A 21270-nucleotide genomic window follows, 5' to 3' on the forward strand; every position below is an offset into this window, starting at 1 on the left:
CAAAATGTCAATGTCAACATTAAAGAAAGAGTAGAAACAGAGTCAAGGGCGTATGAGTATATATAAATATTATATGACAAAACCGGTGTCTGAAACCCTTCTGATTAGAAATTAATTATTAGAATAATTGTTAACAATTTGAGAATGTATTTAAAGCCTTTTCTAAACACTGTATGCTGAAATTAATTCTCCATGCAAAGTCAAGTGCAAAAACCAAAACCATAAAAATAGCAGAACTGTTCAGTGAATGTGTAATTTGGAGATGAAGAAGATTTTTCTAAAGTGTACACCAAATCATGAATTTTTCAAAGGATCGTGGCTAGAAATGTTAAATGCCAAAAAGCATCGCAAACGAAATCGAATGGAAACTAAAGCCCAGGAGGAATTTACAACGCATGTGACTATGTTTAATGTGCTTCGAATATAAATAGCTCTCCCCAAACTGTAAGAAAATATAATCCCAATGTAACAAGTTGCAAAGAATGTTATCCGGCCATTCACAAAGGATACTAATAAGCAACAAATCTATGACAATGTATCTGACTAATTAGAAATTAGATGGATACTGTTATTACCTAATCAGATTAGCAAAGCCTTTCTCTTCTTTAATTGCATTATTACTAAGGATGTAGTGAGATGAGAGCCCGCCAGTAGTCCCAGCAGGAGTCCAAGGCTACATCATTCCTGGAAGAAAAAAAAATGTACAATAAAAGGGGATTTATGAAACGGGTGTCGAAACATGACAAAATTTTGTGTGGTCATTCGAGATGAGAGCCCACCCATATACATCTGTACAAAAAGTGACAATATATTGTCTGGTAAAAAAGCCAGACACAAAACAGTATAAGAACATGTTCTCATTTTTGCATAGAATATATTTGCCTATTTCTATTTCTCAAGCCCGCTTTTTCTTCAGAATTTCCTGGAAATGTTTGCTAAAATATATATACCCCAGAACTGCTGGATTCCAGTCTCCAGAAAAGATACCAGAGAAATGTTGCAGATTTTTTTCAGTCCCCTCGTGACTTAACATCAGGTAAATTGGGAAAATCCTGATCTAAGCTAATCTAACCTCTCCTTTGGGTTTACATGAAGCTGCAATCCAGAGAGATGCTGGGACCTGTCTAAAGTCACAACTGTGTTGGAGCAGAGAGGGTTCTGGAGTGACATGGGCTGCATTCCAGATGAGTGACCCCTTCCTGGAGCACCAGGCTTTTTCGGACCAATATTAAATCAGGCGCCCATCAGTCTGCTTCTATTTTGGTCAGACAGGTAACAGAACTCCTCTTCAACCGCACGGCATCACACTCAGTAACGACCTTCCTTTGTTGATGGCAAGTGGAAAGTTTTCCATGTCCACTGTTCCCTTAGCAATGTGACATTTTCAAACAGTAGCACAAAACGCTTTAAATAGAAAAGCTCCATTTCTACTCTATCGTGACTCAGTAACAGCCCCAGGATTCTTCTCAAACTTTCCTAAAAATGTCATCTTTGGGCTGGACTCAAGAGGAACATTTCAGCCAAGGAGACGCATTTTCCACTCTGTCAGGAATGAGCGAGCAGGGGGTTGGAACATAAAGTGTTTTGCAATCCTCAGAAAAGCAATACTTCTGGCCAAAACCATGGCAACAACTCTGTGTGATGCCATCAGAGCCTGGGATCATTCAGGAGCCTCATCTTAACCAAAGACTCAGCTGAGCCCATCACCTATATTGGTGGGAATAGTCATCCAGCTGCCTACTGGCTCCAAGAATAGAATGGTACCCTACATGGCTGTTGCTATGGAGGCAGTATGGACAGTGATGCTGAGCTGAGAGTCCCTTACGTTGAGTTACCAAGGAGGCAGGGAGCATGAAACATACCTTATGTCCTGGTGGCTCCTGGTTCTTCATTTGAAAGGAATCCTTCCAATGGAAGAACTACATTAAAACATAAGATTTAACCTGGCAGAAGTTACCATTCTATCATCCAAATCGTTCTGTTTGGAATTTGCACCCGGGGGCAAAACTTCAGAGTCCAAAGTCATGGATTTAAACCTCACTTCATAGCTCTATGGCCTTGGATGAGTCACCTGCTGGGACTTATGGGTTGTAACCTAGTGATGGGAATTCATTCAACTGCAGGATGGGTGAGAGGGTCCAATAAGGCAATTTGTGGAAAACCTTCTGTCCCAGAAACTGGCACTTCTCAGTTCTGTCAATGCCAGAGGGACAGAGAAAAGAGCTAAGTGAAAAGGAAGACGAAAGAACTGATCTGTGATGAGTTCCTGACTCAGCTTGTTCCTCTTCTGTCCTCTGTCTTTCTCACTTCGCTCTCTATACCGAGTAACCCTGTACCTCCAGCCACTTCTTCCCATAAGATGCCTACAATCCTTCCTTCCCAATTTGTACCACTTCCCCCAGCAACGGGCATCTGAGCTTGGCCAGTGTTTAAAGGCAGCAATGACTTTTTTAAACTTATGCATGAGCACTCCCACTGTAACTCAAAGCTCCCTTTTCTCTGAATTCTGTAACCGGAACTGAACAGGTGAGCTTTCACCAGAAGCAACCGTGAGTAATATAAAACGAGAAAGGTATTGGACAGCCTTGTATGATTTAGAAAGTGATATCACTCATTAACTCCATCCCAATAATCCTGTGAAACTGGTTGTGACTTATTATTAACATTATTGCCGTATGCAGATGAGAAGGCTAGGGCTCGAAGACCGAGTGACTTGCCTGAGGTCACACAGCTTGGTGGAATCAGAGTCTGTGTTTTCCACTCTCACTCTCGCTCCATCAGGCCGCCTCTCTTCTGCATCAGGAAAGGTCTGCCCAAAGCTCTGGGCATGTGGCTGGGTGGTTGCCTAGTGTGATAAGAGAAAGGTCACAGTGTCCATCAGTCCTGACTGTCTTCATCAGCTTGGTCCTCCCCATCCTGGGTGGCCCTGCCTCCTCTGCTGGGCACAGGCAGGTGACATGTTCTGGTTGCAACCCAGGGGTGTGTCGAAATATTCTAGCTCCCACTCCTGAGTCGGGTACCCAACCGCCACCCAAGCTGCATGCCAAGAATCTCTTCCTGGTCCTGTGCTGTACTTCATCCAAAAGTTTCTACAGATGCTTTAATAATCATTAAACAGGGTAGTGCTTCTCTGGCTGTGATACACCTGTGATTATAGAATATTAAAGGAATATGTTCCTTCTGCTTTTGGGGGCGGGTAGGTTCTTGGGGTGATGGTGGAACTTGCTGCTCACATCCTGAATTTCCTTTCTGGAGAAAAACAGGCTTGAGTAGTCATGACACATTCATAAAAAGAAGGGTAGTATAAGATCCTCCCTACCAGACATGAAAATCTAAGTCTAGAATATTCCAGATAGTGTAGAACCGAGACAAGAAAAGCCAGCCAATGAAGAACTCAATATCAAGAGTCCAGAATGTCTGAATAAAGAAGCTTCTTGATTCATATAAATATATGCCTTTGTACCAAGAAAATCAAATTGGGCTAATCATCAGTCTTGAAGAGAATTTAATATTGTTGCGCTGATAATTTTATGAGTAGATCAAAATCACTAATGGAAATATTATATACTACAGAACAGCATGTACTGGGGAGTCCTTTTAGTTTCAACCTTAATATCTTCTCACATCTTCTTACTGGTTCCTAGGCAAATTATGGAAGTTTCTCGGATGCTATAAATATTGCCTAACTAAAATTCAGCACGATAATCGTCGTGTTATATTTTAACATTAGGAGAAAAGATCGCATTGTTTTTCATTGCCTCATTTTGTCCTTAAAAATAGCATCGTAATAATTTTGATTTTTTTCAATAAAGAAACTTATTATAAAAAAAAAAAAAAGGCGACTTGAGCACAAACACAGGACTCTCCATTCTGACGACAGTGGCAAAAATAGAGGGGAAAAAATTGCTTCGTTTCTGAAAGCTAAGAAAGACGGGCACCCCAACGCCAGAAGCGTAAGAGAACATATTGAGACGCCATGGAAATGACACCAAGACTCCTATCCCTTCACCTCCCGCAGGTAACCATATGGCCTCAGAGGAAGGGAAGCAGGTACCTGTAATTTGCAGGTGGTTGGAACTGGGAGGGAGGGGGCGGCCTGGGCTGAAAAGTATTTTTAGCTCCATGGAGCCGTGGATGTTTGCCAAGGGCTCTGGGGACCCAAAGAGCTGGGCAAGCTGAAGGCAGGGAGGGCGGTGCTCCTCGGCCAAGCAGGAGGTGGCCACCGGGAAGGGAGGCCGCCGATGGCTGAGGACAGCGAGGCCTGGAGGGCTGGGAAGGCTTCTGTCCCCCCCGGCAGCGAGAAGCGAGAAGCGGCTTGGCAAGGGCCGTGGTCACTCGGTCTCCACCTCCGGGCCGCGGAGCAGCCTCTCGGGGACAAATTCCACTGCCCAGATCATCGTGCCCTTGGGTCTCTGGCTCTCCCTGTAGGCGTGGAGCGCTGGCCGGGCAGCCAGGCCCCCGGCCTCACTGGCGGGAGGCCCTGGAGCAGCTTCCAAGAGATAAGAGCAGCCAGGCCACGGGCTCGGGGCAGCCCTGCCAGCTCGGCAGTAACTGGCGAGAGGACATCAGGTCAGCCTTTCAGGAGGGCTGTTTTCTTGATGGACCACAAGCCTTCAAACAATTCCCCTTCCAAGAGTGTGTCCTAAAGTGATAGCTTGAACCACAAAGAATGGCTGCTGCTGTTGTTCCTGGTGGAAGATGGGAAACAGACGAATTATTCAATAATTGATTCAATCACTGCTGGAATATCCAAAAAATGAAATACGCTGCAGCTCCTAAAAGAGTCTCTCTTGTCCTGCCGTACAGCACAGGGAACCGTATCTAGTCACTTGTGATGGAACGTGATGGAGGATAGTGTGAGAAAAAGAACGTATGTATGTATGTGTGACTGGGTCACTTTACGGTACAGCAGAAGTGGACAGAACATCATAAATCAACTACAAAAAAAATCTTTTAAAAAATAGTCTCTTTTGAAGGGTGGTCAATGGCATCCGAATATATCTGTGATATATTCCTAAAAAGAGCAGCATGGAAGAAGCATAATTTTGTGTTTTAATTGTGTTGGAAATCATTTAAAGGTAGCAAATGAAAGGAATACGATACCAAACGGAAGGGAGAAAAAAAAAAAAGCAGCATGGAGTTTCCTTGTGGCTCAGCGGGTTAAGTATCTGGGCATTGTCACTGCTGCAGTGTGGGTTCAATCCCTGGTCTGGGAACTTCCTCGTGCCATGGGTACAGCCCCCCCCCCAAAAAAAAGCAGCTAAAGAAGGAAAACTTGGAGTTCCCATCGTGGCTCAGTGGTTAACGAATCCGACTAGGAACCTTGAAGTTGAGGGTTCGATCCCTGGCCTCGCTCAGTGGGTTAAGGATCCGGCGTTGCCATGAGCTGTGGTGTAGGTTGCAGATGTGGCTTCAGATCCCACGTTGCTGTGGCTCTGGCGTAGGACGGTGGCTACAGTTCTGATTCGACCCCTAGTCTGAGAACCTCCATATGCCGAGGGAGCGGCCCTAGAAATGGCAAAAAGAAAAAAAAAAAAAAGGAGGAAAACTTACAGTGTGATCCCACATAAACCTGTAGGAAAAAGGACCTCGAGTACATGAATCAAGTATTGATAATATTATCTGTAGTTCAAGGACGAGTATCTTTTTTCCTGGAAGCTTTTCTGTGTCTTGCGGTGGTTCTGCATGGAGTTTGTATTGTTTTTGCCGTCCACTCTTCATCCCTCTGCTGTGTTCTAGAGAGTGGCTCAGCTCCATCTTCCAGCTTACTAGCTTGTTTGTAACTCCATTCATTCAGCCACCCACTTGAATTTGTTTATTTTAACGAACTAAGCATTACTTTAATCTTTGGTTTATTTTTTCTTAATTGTAGTAAAACACACATCAAACTGCCCGTTCTCGTCGTTTTTAAGAGGACAGCCAGTGGCATTAAATACATGTCATACGGTTGTATCCCAGCAGCTGTCTTCAGATCTTTTTCATCTTGCAAAACCGAAACTCAGTCCTCATGAAAACAATAACGTCCCCTGCCTCATCCCCAGACAAGCACCACTCTTTGCTCTGCCTCTGTGCAATGGCCTGCTCTAGATACTGCATGTAAGTGGAATCATACACCATTTGTCCTTTAGTGACCAGTTTAGGTCATTTCCCATAATGTCCTCGAGGTTCATCCATGCAGTAGCAGGTGTCAGAACCTCTTTCCGCGTTCAGGCTGAATAATATCCTGTTGCGCGTATAGAGCACGTTGCACTTGCCCATCCAGCCATGGATGGAGCCTTGGGTAACTCCCACTTCCACCTTCTGATACACTGAACAGAGCTCCTGTGACCCTGGATGTACCAGTATTTCTTCAGGTCTCTGCTCTCACGTCTTCTGGACATGTTCTCAGAAGTGCGAGACTGGATCGTATGGTAGTTCTGGTTTCGCTTTTTGAGGCGCCACCGTCCTGATTGCCACCGCGGCTGAACTCTCTCTCGCATTCTCGCCCTCGGGCACAGGCTTCCCGGCGCTTCCCATCCTCATCAACACTTGCTCTGTCCCAGTTTTTAAACAGTCGCCATCCCAGCGGGTGGGAGGTGGTCCTTTTATTTTATCTTTAATTGAGGAAGACCTGCTCCATGTGTTCATGCTGTTCTGTTGTGAGTTTGGAGTCTTTCTCACCACAGTGCCGACACTGCTCCCGGGGTTAGGGGATTCTTGACTGTACCCTCCCCTGTGCCCTGTGGACACCTTGCAGACTGTCTGATGCGCCATCAGCACAGTCGGTGGGGAGAAGACACGTTGCTGCACAATCTGAAGCCCACCCCAGTGTCCGCGGAGATGCTGTGTTTCCCACTCCCAGCTATAGACTGTCCCATCCCTCACCGCCGATGCCTGGTCCAAGGTGTGGAGGGTGCAGGACACGGCTGACCTCTGGTTTGGATACCCCAGCTAACAATCTTGATACGCCTTAGACCCCCCTCCTGCTCCAAGACAAGAAGGCTTCTAGGCGTGGCTTTCAGGAACTCACTTGTGTATGTCTTAGAAGGTAGTTTTCCAGTCCAGTCAATTCCATATTCATTTTCTGTTCTCAGAGTTAGCTCATGGTTCTAATCCACTAAGGAATCCTTTTCTTCTTCTTCTTCTTCTTCTTTTGGAATTTTTAAAAATCTTTTGGCTGCGCCCACAGCATACAGATGTTCCTGGGCCGGACATGGAACCTGTGCTACAGCAGTGACCCAAACCACAGCAGTGACAACCCTAGATCCCTGACCCATCTGCACCACAAGGGAACTCCACGAATCCTTTTCTTCTTTTCCTGGGACTGTGTAGGTTTTGTAAAACTTTACTTCTGTTATTTATAGGACTTGGTTGTGTACTCTGTCTGCCATCTTGAAACAGAAGATATTTGCTACTTTTGCTGCTAAGAAGAGAAAAAAAACGAGAAGTATAAATTAGCATACATTAAACTTAGCACCTAGAAACAGATCAGGGCTCCTATGAGAACTTTAGCAAATGATGAGGGTGATATTACAAATCACTGAGCAAAGGAAAATGGTTTAATACCTGATAGAGATTATCTATAGTTTGCCAACTATTTAGAATAAATTATAGTCTAGCCTCGAAGCATACATCAGATTCCACATATGGGGATATATATTTCTCTTCTAATCTCTGTTTTCTTATTAATCTCTTTATTATTCCCATACTCCCAGATTCTTTCAATTTAAAGATTTTTTTTTTTTTTTTTTTTTTGGTCTTGTTAGGGCCACACCCATGGCATATGGAAGTTCCCAGGCTAGGGGTGGAATCGGAGCTACAGCTGCCGGCCTACACCACAGCTCGCGACAATGTCAGATCCTTAACCTACTGAGCAAGGCCGGGGATTGAACCTGCAACCTCATTGTTCCTAGTCACATTTGTTTCTGCTGCACCACGATGGGAACGCCTCTTCCAATTTTTTTGTTGTTCAGAAGTGTTTTCATATTTTTCTCTTCTATTACCTTAATCCACTCAATCTAAGTCAAAATATCTTAGTATCTAGTGAACTGGAACGGTTTCAGAATGATTGACTCCAACAATGGGCTATCTATATAAACTTTTTCCCTAATTGGATTAAGATCTATGATACTGAAATACAAAATAATTGAGGGATGTTATTATTGGTATAATATGTATTGAAGTTCTTTGATCAAGAACTTGGAAAATAACATATTGAAATCACAATGTTTTGATAGAATTCACTAGTAAAACCATCTGGGCTTGGAGTAGGGTTTTGGGGGAGCAGGTTTTTGGTAATCAGTGTAATTTATTTATTAAATATAGCACTGTTCAGATTTGCATTTCTTCTTCTTTTTTTTTTTCCACTGTACAGCAAGGGGATCAAGTTACCCTTACATGTATACATTACATTGACATTTTTTTTCCCCACCCTTGGTTCTGTTGCAACTTGAGTATCTAGACATAGTTCTCAATGCTACTCAGCAGGATCTCCTTGTAAATCTATTCTAAGTTGTGTCTGATAAGCCCAAGCTCCCCATCCCTCCCACTCCCTCCCTCTCCCATCAGGAAGCCACAAGTCTTTTCTGCATTTCTTCTTGTATCAGTTGTGGTAAGTTGTAGTTTTCAAGAAATGTTATCTAAGTTGTCAAATTTATTGGCACATATTTATTAATAGTAGTTTCTTATTTTCCGTTTTCATGTCTAGGGCCTGCAGTCATAGCTCATTTTAAAATCCCTGATATTGGTAAAATTTATTCTTTCTCTTTTTCTTTTTTCCTCTTAATCAGTCTAGCTACGGATTTGTCAATTTTATTGGTCTTTGCTAAGAACCAGCCTTTGGCTCTGTTAGATTTCTTTGGTACTTGTCTGCTTTCTATTCTGAAGCTTTCTGCTCTAATCTTAATTATTCTCTCCCCTCTACTTATTTTGGGCATGCTTCTTTTTCAGCTTATGAAGGTATAAACGTAAGTCATTGATGATTTACACATAAGCACTTGAGACACCAAGGTTCCCTCTAAACACTGATTCAGCTGCACCCCATAAATTGTAATATGTTGCATATTCATTATCATTCAGTTCAAAATAGTTCTAGTTTCCCCGGCGATTTCTTTTTTGACCCATGATTTATTTAGAAGTTATTGCCTGGTATGTTCCTAAATAGTACATTGCTTCCAATTTCTAGCTAATTCCAATGTTATCAGAGAAGTACTTTATGTAAGTTCTTTTTTTTTTTTTTTTTTTTTTACGTTTATAGAAACGTGTTTTATGGCCCAGTACATCTTGGTACACTTGAGACGAGTGTTCATTCTACGGTTATTGGGCGTAGAGCTCTATGCATATCAGTCAGATCAAGATGGTTGAAACTGTTCCGATTCTCTATGTCATTAGTAATATTTTACCTAGTTCTCTCAAATGTTGACAGGGATCTTAAAATCTTGTACTATGATTTTGGAATTGTCTGTTTATCCCTTTAATTCTGTCCATTTTTGCTTCGTGTATTTTGAGGCTCTTAGTAGATGCCTATCCACGTGTAATTGCTTGGTCTTCCTGATGAATTGTCTTTTTTGTAATTATGAAATGTCCTTTCTTTATCACTGACAATACTCTTTGACTTGATGTTTATCTTAGCAGATAGAGATATAGCCATTCCAATTTCTTATGATTACTCTGTGTGTGGTATGTCTGTTTTTTGTTTTTGTTTTTGTTTTGTCTTTTTGCCTTTTTCTTGAGCTGCTCCTGCGGCATATGGAGGTTCCCAGGCTAGGGGTCCAATCGGAGCTGTAGCCAGCCGTCTACGCCACAGCCACAGCAATGTGGGATCCGAGCCGTGTCTGCAACCTACACCACAGCTCACGGCAACGCCAGATCCTTAGTCCACTGAGCAGAGCCAGGGATCGAACCCTTAACCTCATGGTTCTTAGTCGGATTCATCAACCACTGTGCCACGACGGAAACTCCAAGGTATATCTGTTTTCCCTGTATTTGTTTTTAACCAGTCTTTATGTATAGTGTGTCTCTTATAAATAGTATATAATTGCATATTGCTTTTTTTTATAATTTTTTTTTATTTTCCCACTGTACAGCAAGGGGGTCAGGTTATCCTTACATGTATACATTACAATTACATTTTTTCCCCCAGCCTTTCTTCTGTTGCAACAATGAGTATCTAGACAAAGTTCTCAATGCTATTCAGCAGGATCTCCTTGTAAATCTATTCTAAGTTGTGTCTGATAAGCCCAAGCTCCCAATCCCTCCCACTCCCTCCCCCTCCCATCAGGCAGCCACAAGTCTCTTCTCCAAGTCCATGATTTTCTTTTCTGAGGAGATGTTCATTTGTGCTGAGATTCCAGTTATAAGTGATATCATATGGTATTTGTCTTTGTCTTTCTGGCTCATTTCACTCAGGATGAGATTCTCTAGTTCCATCCATGTTGCTGCAAATGGCATTATGTCATTCTTTTTTATGGCTGAGTAGTATTCCATTGTGTATATATACCACCTCTTCCAAATCCAATCATCTGTCGATGGACGTTTGGGTTGTTTCCATGTCCTGGCTATTGTGAATAGTGCTGCAATGAACATGCGGGTGCATGTGTCTCTTTTAAGTAGAGTTTTGTCCGGATAGATGCCCAAGAGTGGGATTGTGGGGTCATACGGAAGTTCTATGTATAGATTTCTAAGGTATCTCCAAACTGTTCTCCATAGTGGCTGTGGCAGCTTACATTCCCACCAACAGTGCAGGAGGGTTCCCTATTGCTTTTTTTTTTTAATCCCTTCTGATAATCTGCCTTTAGAGTGTTTAGATCGTTAATACTCAATGTAATTAATTATTGATGTTTTTAGATCTACCACTTTGTTAGATGTTTTCTGTTTGCCCTCTACCTTTTGTTTTGGTGTTCCCCATTTTTTGCCTTCTTTTTCATGATTTGAATATTTTTTAACATTCCATTTTCATCTATTTTTAACTAAAGCTCTTTGCATTTTCATGTATTAGTTGCTCTAGAGATTAAAATATACTATTAAAATATAGTTCCTGTTGTGGTGCAGCAGAAATGAATCCGACTAGGACCCATGAGGCTGCGGGTTCGATCCCTGGCCTCGCTCAGTGGGTTAAGGATCTGGCGTTGCTGTGAGCTGTGGTGTAGGTGCAGCACTAAAAAGACAAAAAGACAAAATAATAATTAATTAATAAAATAAAATAATTAGTAAAACAAATAATAATTAATTAATAAAATATACATAATTAATCTTTCACAGTCTACCTGTAGTTACTATGAGACCACTGCATGTAAAGTGTAGAAACCTTGTTGTCCCAAAGGCCCCTTAATGTTATAATTGTCATCTGTCTTTTTTTTTTTTTTTTGCTATTTCTTGGGCCGCTCCCTTGGCATATGGAGGTTCCCAGGCTAGGGGTCTAATCAGAGCTGCAGCCACCGGCCTACGCCAGAGCCACAGCAACGTGGGATCTGAGCCGCGTCCGCAACCTACACCACAGCTCACGGCAACGCCGGATCGTTAACCCACTGAGCAAGGGCAGGGACCGAACCCGCAACCTCATGGTTCCTAGTCGGATTCGTTAACCACTGCTCCACAACGGCAACTCCTATAATTGTCATCTGACCTTAAGAACCTCACAAGGCAGTGCTATGATTTCTCTGTAATCATTTTATGTATATAATTTATATAAAGATATATATTTATTTATATTTCATATGTAATTATTTCTATTTAATAAATGTAATTAAAAATACAGAATAGAGTCAATAATATATATTTCTATAAATAATAGAAAATTAATTTATATAAATTTATAAATACATAATTTATATTTATAATATATTTTAATACGTTTCCGATATGCTGTAGTTATTCTGGAACATCCAGATTTCCTTCTGACTCATTTCCCTTCGGCCCGAAGAATTTCCTTACGCATTCATTGCGGTGAAGTCTGCTGTCATCAGGTTATCCTGTTTTTCCCTTTTACCCAAACATATGTTTGCTGTGCCTTCATTCCTACAGTGTATTTTCTATTCTGGGTGGACAGTGTTTTGTTGTGTTTGCATTTGGTTGTATTTTCTGGACCCTGTGATTTCTGATGGGAAGACCATGATTATTGAAACCAATTTATGTAAATGTGTTGGGTGTTTTGTGGCTACTTTTCAAGATTTTCGCCTTCTCTTTGGTTTTCAGCCATTGGATCATGATGTATCTTAAGTGTGGTTTTCTGCGACTACATCTGCTTTGGGCTTGGGGCTTGCTGAACTTTCTGAATCTGTGAATTTCTGTTTTTCATCAAATTGGGGAAGTTTTGGCAACTATTTTTCTGCTCTCTTTCTGGGACTCTAATTGTTTGATGTTCGAGTTTCTGATATTGTGACACAGGTGCCTGAGGCTCTGTCTACCTTCTCCATCATTTTACTCTTCTTCTGTTTGATCTGTTTTCGTGTATACCGACTCATTCCTCTGATACTCATTTTTTTCTAAGCCTGTTCAGTGAATTTTTATTTTTATTTTTGTTTTTTTCCATTATAGCGGGTTTACAGTGTTCTGTCAATTTTCTACTGTCCAGCATGGTGACCCAGTTACACATACATGTATAGATTCTTTTTTCTCACATTATCACGCTCTGTCATAAGTGACTAGACATAGTTCCCAGTGCTACACAGCAGGAGCTCATTGCTAATCCATTCCAAAGGCAATTTTAACCCCAAGCTCCCTATACATCCCACTCCCTCCCCTTCCCCCCTGGCAACCACAAGTCCATTCTCCAAGTCCTTGATTTTCTTTTCTGTGGAAAGGTTCATTTGTGTCATGTATTAGATTTCAGATGTAAGTGATATCATATGGTATTTGTCTTTCTCTTTCTGACTCATTTCACTCAGGATGAGAGTCTCTAGTTCCATCCATGTTGCTGCAGATGGCATGATAATGTTTTTTTGTGGCTGAGTAGTATTCCATTGTGTATATATACCACATCTTCCCAATCCAATCATCTGTCGATGGACATTTGGGTTGTTTCCATGTCTTGGCTCTTGTGAATTGTGCTGCAGTGAACATGTGGGTGCATGTGTCTTTTTCAAGGAAAGTTTTGTCTGGATATATGCCCAAGAGTGGGATTGCTGGGTCGTATGGTAGTTCTGTGTATAGTTTTCTAAGGTACCTCCATACTGTTCTCCATAGTGGTTGTACCATTCAGTGAATTTTTAATTTCGGATATTCTGTTTCATTTAATGTTTCCATTTTGTTTCTTCTTAAGTGTTCTATTTTGCTATGAGATTTCCCATCTTTACATTCATTGCAAGTATGTTTTCTTTTACTTCATTGGGCATAGCTGAAAATAACTGAAGTCCTGGTTTAATAATTCCAATATCTGGGTCATCTCAAGGTTAGCATCTGTTTCTTGTCTTTTCCATTTAGAATGGGGCCCATTTTCCTAATTCTTGGTGTGTAGAGTACTTGTAGATTGCACCCTAGACATTGTGAATCTTATGTTACATAGACTGAGTTATTTTATAGTTCTCAGGAGAACGCCGATTTGTTTGTTTTAGCCCACAATTAACAGAGGTAGATTCACACTTTAAGCTCTCTCTTGCCTATGTGCACAGGCGTTGGAATTTCACTGTAGTTTTAAACCTGGCTGTGTTGCTTTGAATCCATCCCATGGAAACATTATTAAGGGCTCCACCTGAAATTTGTGGAGATGCAGACACAGAGCTAGGGAATCCTGTCGTCTCCAGCGCCCTCCCCTGTGTGGTGTCTCCCTCACTCCAGGTGGTCAGCCTTGGTTGTCTGGATGCCTTTCCTCGATTCCTCCGGCCAGAAAGATGCGTGGGTTTCCTATAGGAATTTTAACTACCTGTGATTTGCCGCTTCATGACTACAGGCCACCCTCAAGGCAAAGCCCCCCGAAGCCAAAGTGGGAAATTCACTCCCATGTCAGTCACTTCCCCAAGTTTCAGCCTCTCCCTACATCTGCCTGGTTTTGCTACTATGCAGAATCCTCGGGTCATCATTTTTCACGCTTTGTTCAGAGTTTACAGTTTTTATTAGGGAGAAGGTTGGTCTGAAAGAGGGCTTAAACAATAAATTCTCATTGTCTTTTTCATTTATCCACAAAGTAAAATTCAGTCCTCTTTGCTGTTCCGTCCTAAGATGGAATCATTAGAGGCTGTTCAGTGAAGCACAGTCTAGCCAGCAAGAGTAATTAAGAGCAACTCAACAACATCGGTCTCTCCCAAAGAACGATGGGGAGAACTCAATTCAAAACCAGTAACGATACTGTTTATTTATTTATTTATCTATTTTGTCTTTTTAGGGTCTCCCCTGTGGCCTATGGAGGTTCCCATGCTAGGGGTCCAATTCAGAGCTGCAGCTGCCAGACTCCACCATAGCCACAGCAATGCAGAATCTGAGCCACATCTGCCGTCTACACCACAGCTCAATCATGGCAACACAGGATCCTTAACCCACTGAGCGAGGCCAGGGATCAAACCCTCGTCTTCATGGATACTAGTCGGGTTTGTTACCACTGAGCCACTATGGGAACTCCAGCAATACTGTTTAAAATTGTCTTTCTCTGTTATTTTCAGGGTATCTGGTGACTGAATATGCTCTGAAGCCTCACTCTAAAATACTAAATAAATTTGAACATCAACCCATTTATCCTTTTTCATTTTAGCTTCTCTTCTCTCCATTCCAATTTTATTGTCATGAAAGCAATTCATCCCTCTTTTCATTATAAAGTGATTAAATGAATCCCTCTCTTTGAAAATTTCTGCTCTTTCTTTTCTTAGCCTGAGAAACTTAAACCCAGGAACCAAGATGGCAAACTCAGAATCTTCCAGAGAAAATGTGAAAGTCCAAAGATAGATTTTTTTTTTTTAAGGAGGAAAGGGGTGAGGAGAAGGAGAAAAATCATAAATATTACACTTATAATACATATCATATATATGATTATATATAATCTATTTGTACTATGGGATAGTAACATAAAGTTTTATAATTTATAGTTTAGATAATTTATGTTGTCCTTTTTTTTTTTTTTTTTTTGAGCAAACAAAGCGTGACTTCAAATGTCCTTCTCTGAATGTCCAGGTAGATTCCAGATTCTCATAGTACTGCCATTTATTGATGACTTATGTGCCAGGCATTCTGCTAAGCTTCCTGCATAAATTGTTTTACCAAACTTTATAGTGATCTTGCACGGTAGGCATTGTTCCCATTTACAAATGAAAAAAATGAGGGTCAAAGAGGTTGAGCCCCTTGCCCGGAGGGAGTCACGCTTTGAAGGGGCTGGGATGGGATGTACACCCGGATGAGACTCGGGAGAGCCAGCTTTCTTTCTTTTTTCTTCTTTTTTTGGGGGGGGGCATACCTCACCCATGGCATGTGGACATTCCTGGATGAGGGATCAAACCGATGCCACAGCAGTGAGAACATTGGATCTTTAAGCACTGGGCCACCAGGGAACTCCAGGACCCAGCTTTCTTTATTCTGTCTCCTCTTTTGAAATCATGGCCACATTCCCAGCACGACCTGAAGGCATTCGTCTCCCGGATGGTGTCGCAGTGGCTGTGGAGCACAGGGTGTGACAATGGCATTCACTTCAAAGAGGAGATAGGCCTTCTAATCTCTGGTTGTTACCCACTTGCTGCAAAGCCCTGCCACCCCCTCAGCTTGTCTCCTCCTTCTTTCTCCACATCTACAACAAAAATATGAGTGTACCTCCCATGAACACTGTCAGAGCCATTCCAGAAATAACATGAAAAAGAGTGATACAAAAAAAAAAAAAATACAGGGTGACTAGAAGTGATTGTAATCAGTCTTAGCCCAACTCACAAACTAATGCTTCCTTTTCTAAGTTTTACAGTTACGACTTCAACAGAGAAGGACCCAGGAACAGCTGGCTAATGAAGGCATCATACCACGTGAGTCGCTGCTTCTTTTACTAACTGCTCTGTACTGTGGGACCATGCAATTTGGGAGCTGGAAAGCACGCCAGGGGTCATAGCCTAATTCCGGTGGTGGGTCTCCCAAGATCCTCACAGGCTCTGTGTCGGCAGGAATCCCAGACCTTGGAGGACTGGCCACCAATACTAGTCACCTGCACGGGCTTCTTTGTAAACATATAGGTGGTACCTAAAATTCCAACGTGGTGAGTTTGTTTATAGGATAAGCACAGTTCACTATGGATATTCCTCCTGCTTTTAGTGTTGGATATAATCACCCTTCTTTCTGGAAGCACCAGTCACATCATCTCTTTCTCACCTCCTCAGTTTCACTTTTGTTTGGGTGGTTGAGTCCACCTTTAATTGAACATTGTCAAGTACTTAATTCTGGAATAATGAGCAGCAATACCATTCTAGCATAAATGAAAGAACGTTGAATTACCGTCCATCATGTGGGTCAAAGAAGAAGGCTTATCATATCTTTTAGAAGATATGTTTATAATTTCCTGCCAGGATAGCAATCGAAGCTAACTTTTGGGACCTATAGGAATAGGAGAAATCCTGGATGAGTGATGTCACAGTTTCGGCTCCTTTGTGTCATACTTTCTAACTTCTTCCCTGAACAGAATTTAAAAATCCATAATGACTCTTGCAGAAATCCAGGTCCTTGTCCTGACTGTTAACTTCAGGGTTGCGTATGCGACAAGTATTTGCCCTTGATAACAAATGTCCTGCAGTTAGTAACCTTGGTGCCTTGTGACCCATGATCTAAATATTTTAAGTATAGCCAGTGCTTCAGAGCCAGAAAAGAACTAAGGCTTTTTCAGGCCCTTTCCTTTGGTAATTCAAACACAGCTCTTTGTTCCTGGCTAAGCCCTATGAACAATAAATAGCAGGTAACCTTACAGCTGAATAACTTTTTTAGGACTTTGCTGAGTGCAAAATAGACAACTCCCCCTGCAGTTGAAAGGCTGCTTCAATAATATGTACACCTAGGATGAGAAAATGAAAAAGCAAGTCTGTGTGGCCTGTTGCATCTTAGTCAGCCCACCAGGGCAGGTGCTAAAACACAGAAGAGACCAAGGGTCTGCAGACTTCTGGTCAGATCAGTATATTTGCACTTGAAGCTGACCAGGCCAGTCGTCTTCTGACTCCTGTTGGAAATGTGTAGAATCAAATTTGTTGAACCATGGCCCAGAGGAATGATCACAAGAGTGGACTATAGACAAGCATAGATGCCCCAGGATCCTCTGAGCAGACTTCAGTCTCTGTCACATGCCCTCCAATGTAAGATGAGGTTGTCAATTTCAATGGGATTAGAATAATCTATTCCTTCATGGGTGTTTCTCTCCTTTAATTCTGGAAAGGCAGTTGGAGCAGAGAGACCCGGTACCTTTCTGTCCGTTCGAGCTGTTCACGCTGATTCAGAGTTCAGCCCATGTGCTTAAAATAATCCAAGCCTGGGTCTTGCAGCTGGTATTTGAATGAGGATAAGCATTTTTTTTTTTTTTTTTTTTTTAGCATCTGGGGTTAAATCTCAGGGAATCAGTAAAACACCTAATAAAGATAGGAATGAACCTTGTGATACATTTTTAAAATAACACCCATGGGGAGTTCCCATCGTGGCGCAGTGGTCAACGAATCTGACTAGGAACCATGAGGTTGCGGATTCGATCCCTGGCCTCGCTCAGTGGGTTAAGGATCCGGCATTGCCGTGAGCTGTGATGTAGGTCACAGAAGCGGCTCGGATCTGGCATTGCTGTGGCTGTGGTGTAGGCCGGCGGCTACAGCTCCAATTCAACCCCTAGCCTGGGAACCTCCATATGCTGTGGGAAGCGGCCCCAGAAAAGGCAAAAAGACAAAAAAAAAAAAAACATGGAATTTATATGAATTGTCCATTTGATTTTTTTTAAATAAATAAAAAAAAATTTAAACATCCATTTGTGGAGCAGGGTCTGGTGAAGATACACTGTTTTGTTCTCTAGGATTTCCCAAATCAAATAGTGTACATATTAACGAAATACTGCTTGACAGAAATTTTGCATCCATAGTCTATTGTATAATTAAGACAGTTGCTGGAGAAAAAATTCCTATGAGTAGTACAATGATGTTTTCTTTTTAATTCAGCAAAATGAGAAAGGCTAATTAAGTGCCATCAATTTTTCATAGTCTTCAGCCACCTCCTCTTAACCAGGCTTCCCAAAGATGCAGGTTCTGCCGTGGAAAAATGTCAAAGCCACAGCAGGTGCCCCCTGCAGGCCCAACCCCCCGACCTTGATTTCTTAGTTCTTCTGGGAAAACCAGACCCAGATGAGCCTCTGCACCTGCTGAGAGATAGGGGGCAGAGCTGGCAGCCTCGCCCAGGGAAAGGTTAAATATGCCATCTGCTCACTCAACCCCTCAGGGCTACCTGCCTAAAGGCAGCTGCTCCGGAGAAGGCAAGAGGAACCCACAGTCTCAGGGTCCTTTCAACGCCATCAAATGCAACACACTTTTTAAGGAACCAGACCCGATGTCAGGTACAGGGCCAGGCTCTGTGGGGACAACAGTGAGCAACACTGTCCTTTGAAGAGACTCATGATTTTAGGGGGAAAGGTGCTAGGAAGCCCGCAGAGCATAATTCAAGATGGAGCTCGTTGTGTTCCACGAGAGGGCTTTTTATGTCTTCGTTCTATTATTCGAACTTTTTGAAGCTGAAGGAAAGAAGAAAGGAGGGAAGGAGAGAGTCAAAGGGAGGCAGGCCGAGCCAAGCGTCATTAGAGATCCTATGATTTCACGATTTTCAGTTTTTTAGTAGTTGAAGGTATTGTATATGTACTGGCTAGAGCAGGGTCGGGGGCCCGTGCCACATCTCGGCGCCCCTCATCCTTCCTCGCCACCCCTGATTATCCTCCCTGGAGCCCTGGTCCTCTTCAAACAGAGTCTGAAAACCCCTGCCCTGGTTCAAGCCGCGCTGTCGTTAACGTTCAGAAAACTGAGACCGGTGGGGCAGGTGCAAGAGTCTTTCAAACGTCCCAAGACCAGGGTCCGATGCAGCCCTGTTTACTGAGTTCATCTGTGAGAATTTAAGTGCATGCACAATAAAACTGCCAACACGATCTCACATTATCCATAACACTTGAAAGAACTGCCATCCTCCCCCTGAATTTTCAAACTTGTCATAAATTGCGTACATTGAAAGCTGATGACGCGGTGAGCTGTTCCTTGTCCTTATGTTATTATCTCACAGCAGCGCTGTGTTTAGCCGGTCGGCAGAAACACCTGCTGTCCTTGGGCAGAATTAGTCTTGCCTTGTCCGCGAGGTGAAACCACAGGGCCTTGTCCGTTGCAACAGACGTGCAGTCTCTTCCTGTTGCGGCAGAGCTGAGACCAGGCCTGCGTCTCCTGATTCTGGAAAGGGGCTCTTGTCTCAGATGTTCAAAAGGAGTCACTCGAACTTTAAAAGCACTGACGTCAGCATCGATCCTCAAGTATTTTGTGGCCCCCAAACTTCATTTGGAAATTTGGGGAAGTCAAGATACAGGTCTGTGAAAATGCCAAGGAAAAGCCAAGGGTTTTAATGCAGTGGTTTGGGATTCTATATCATAAACCACATCTCAACACGACCAAGAGTGAAAGAGTCCCCTGAGTCCAGACCAAAGTGGTGATTAAATGCAGGGCTTCTCCTCCTCTGACTCCACTGAGTGGAACCACAGTGATTTTCAGCTGAGCACTGAAGCGCATCCACATGGGTTGCGTCTCATTTCTTCCTCTTTCTTGGGCTTGCATCCCGCAGGTTTCCAAGTTACTGATGAGTCTCAAACGGGCCACAGCAATCAGGGCTCGGGTTCTCTCTTTGAAGCGCCCCGCCCCCTTAACCACCTCTCTTAGGCATGGACTCCTTTCTTACCTGTGTGCATTCTAGGTTCAGGATTTTTCCCTTCCTATGCTTTGAATGCATTTAGAGACATTGTTCCTTGAATTTAGTCAAGGAAGGCATGGTCCTGTGGCCAGCACGGAACCCCTACAACAGCTTTAAACAGTGAGGAAGGGTTCTCAGACCAGAAGCCTGGGCCCAGGCTGGCTTCTAGGATTGATTTCACATGTCTAGTGTCCCATGTGGAATTCACGTTTTCATGAGAGCTGTAAAATCTGAGTGAAATAGCCTCTCGACATTCACAGAGAACTGTTAGCTTAAGTTATTGTTTGGGCTCCTTTCCAAAATCCTACCTCTGAATCTCAAACTGGAGATTTCGAGCTGCCTGCTTTGTCACGATCAACTGGAGTTCAGAGGGGTGGCTTTGCCACTGCTACCACCACTACCCACACCGCCCCCCCCCATCAGGCTCAAGTCTGTGCGAGGCCATCAGGGTCCCCTGTTTCCTCCCCGCCCAGCCTCCTCCCCAAATGGGGCTTGGCTCCGCCCGTCATTTCTCACTCGCGTTTCCTCCACTGCATGCTGTTCTTTGGGCATCACTCTCTTGGGTAGAATCTTAAACGATGGCATTTAATTCCATCCGCTTCAGAAGCCTTAGTGCAGAAAGATGAGTTTTAGATGCAAAAAAAAAAAAAATCAGAGAGCGATTCGGTAGATATTTTGACCACATGCTGGGAGGAAGGCCCAGAGCACAGAGGAGTCCGCTGTGAATTCTCTTTCAAAGATCTTCCAAATCCAGAAGGTCCCCAACTGGCCCCTGCTGAGTGAAGCCCAGGAAGGATACTGGGCGACGTCCCAGTGCTTGATGGCAGTGACCCTCTGGGAGGATTGAAGGAAGGAAGTGACCTTCTCTTTCCCTCGCCTTTTGCTGGTACAGGGGGGGCTGACCTGTGCAAGGCCGGGGGGGAGAGGCGGGAACCTTACTTTGTTCTCCTGGAATACAGAAAACGAAACTAGAGGACTCTGGACTCCAGGGGCCCAGGAAGGCTGCGACTTCTGCGCAGGGACTCAGAGAAAGCACCGCTGGCCGGGACCAACTGTCCGGGCAGCCCGGGTGCAGGACCTGGTGGATATAAATGAATGGAAAGATGCGATGAGCTGTCTATGAATGGTGCTGCCTTTATTTGTTTTGCAGACTAATCCAAGCCTCAGCAGCCACATACTTACTGCCAAGCCTTGGTAAATCCCCGAACTCTGTGGTCCTTCTGAATAGCAAGAAGAATGGCGGGGCAATTCCTGTACCCCCCACACCCCCCCTCTCCCCCCCCCCCGCCACCCCCACAGCTTCCTGATCATTTTGAGAAGCTGACCGGGCAAAGCCTGCCTCCCTTTTCTCCAGTGCATTCATCTGACTTGGCTTCTCCCCCCAGCACTCTCCCACACACTGTTGGCTGTCTGAGCAGAACACGGCACAAGGGTTTGATC

The 21270-nt window shown here is 43.3% G+C and overlaps 1 protein-coding gene across 3 annotated transcripts in view; it reads left to right on the forward strand.

The window, feature by feature from the left end:
* MYOCD (myocardin) overlaps window positions 1-21270 on the forward strand; it is a 212527-nt gene that overhangs the window by 134360 nt on the left and 56897 nt on the right. For 2 of the 3 annotated variants that reach the window (XM_047757098.1, XM_047757099.1), the window contains exon 2: window positions 15843-15908. In XM_047757098.1, the coding sequence (XP_047613054.1) occupies window positions 15843-15908 (66 nt within the window). Of the gene's footprint in view, window positions 1-15842; window positions 15909-20980; window positions 21025-21270 lie in introns of all 3 variants that reach the window. The other variant, XM_047757100.1, reaches the window with a different exon arrangement.

This window comes from Phacochoerus africanus, chromosome 14 (genome assembly GCF_016906955.1).
Source record: "Phacochoerus africanus isolate WHEZ1 chromosome 14, ROS_Pafr_v1, whole genome shotgun sequence".
Lineage (NCBI taxonomy): Eukaryota > Metazoa > Chordata > Mammalia > Artiodactyla > Suidae > Phacochoerus > Phacochoerus africanus.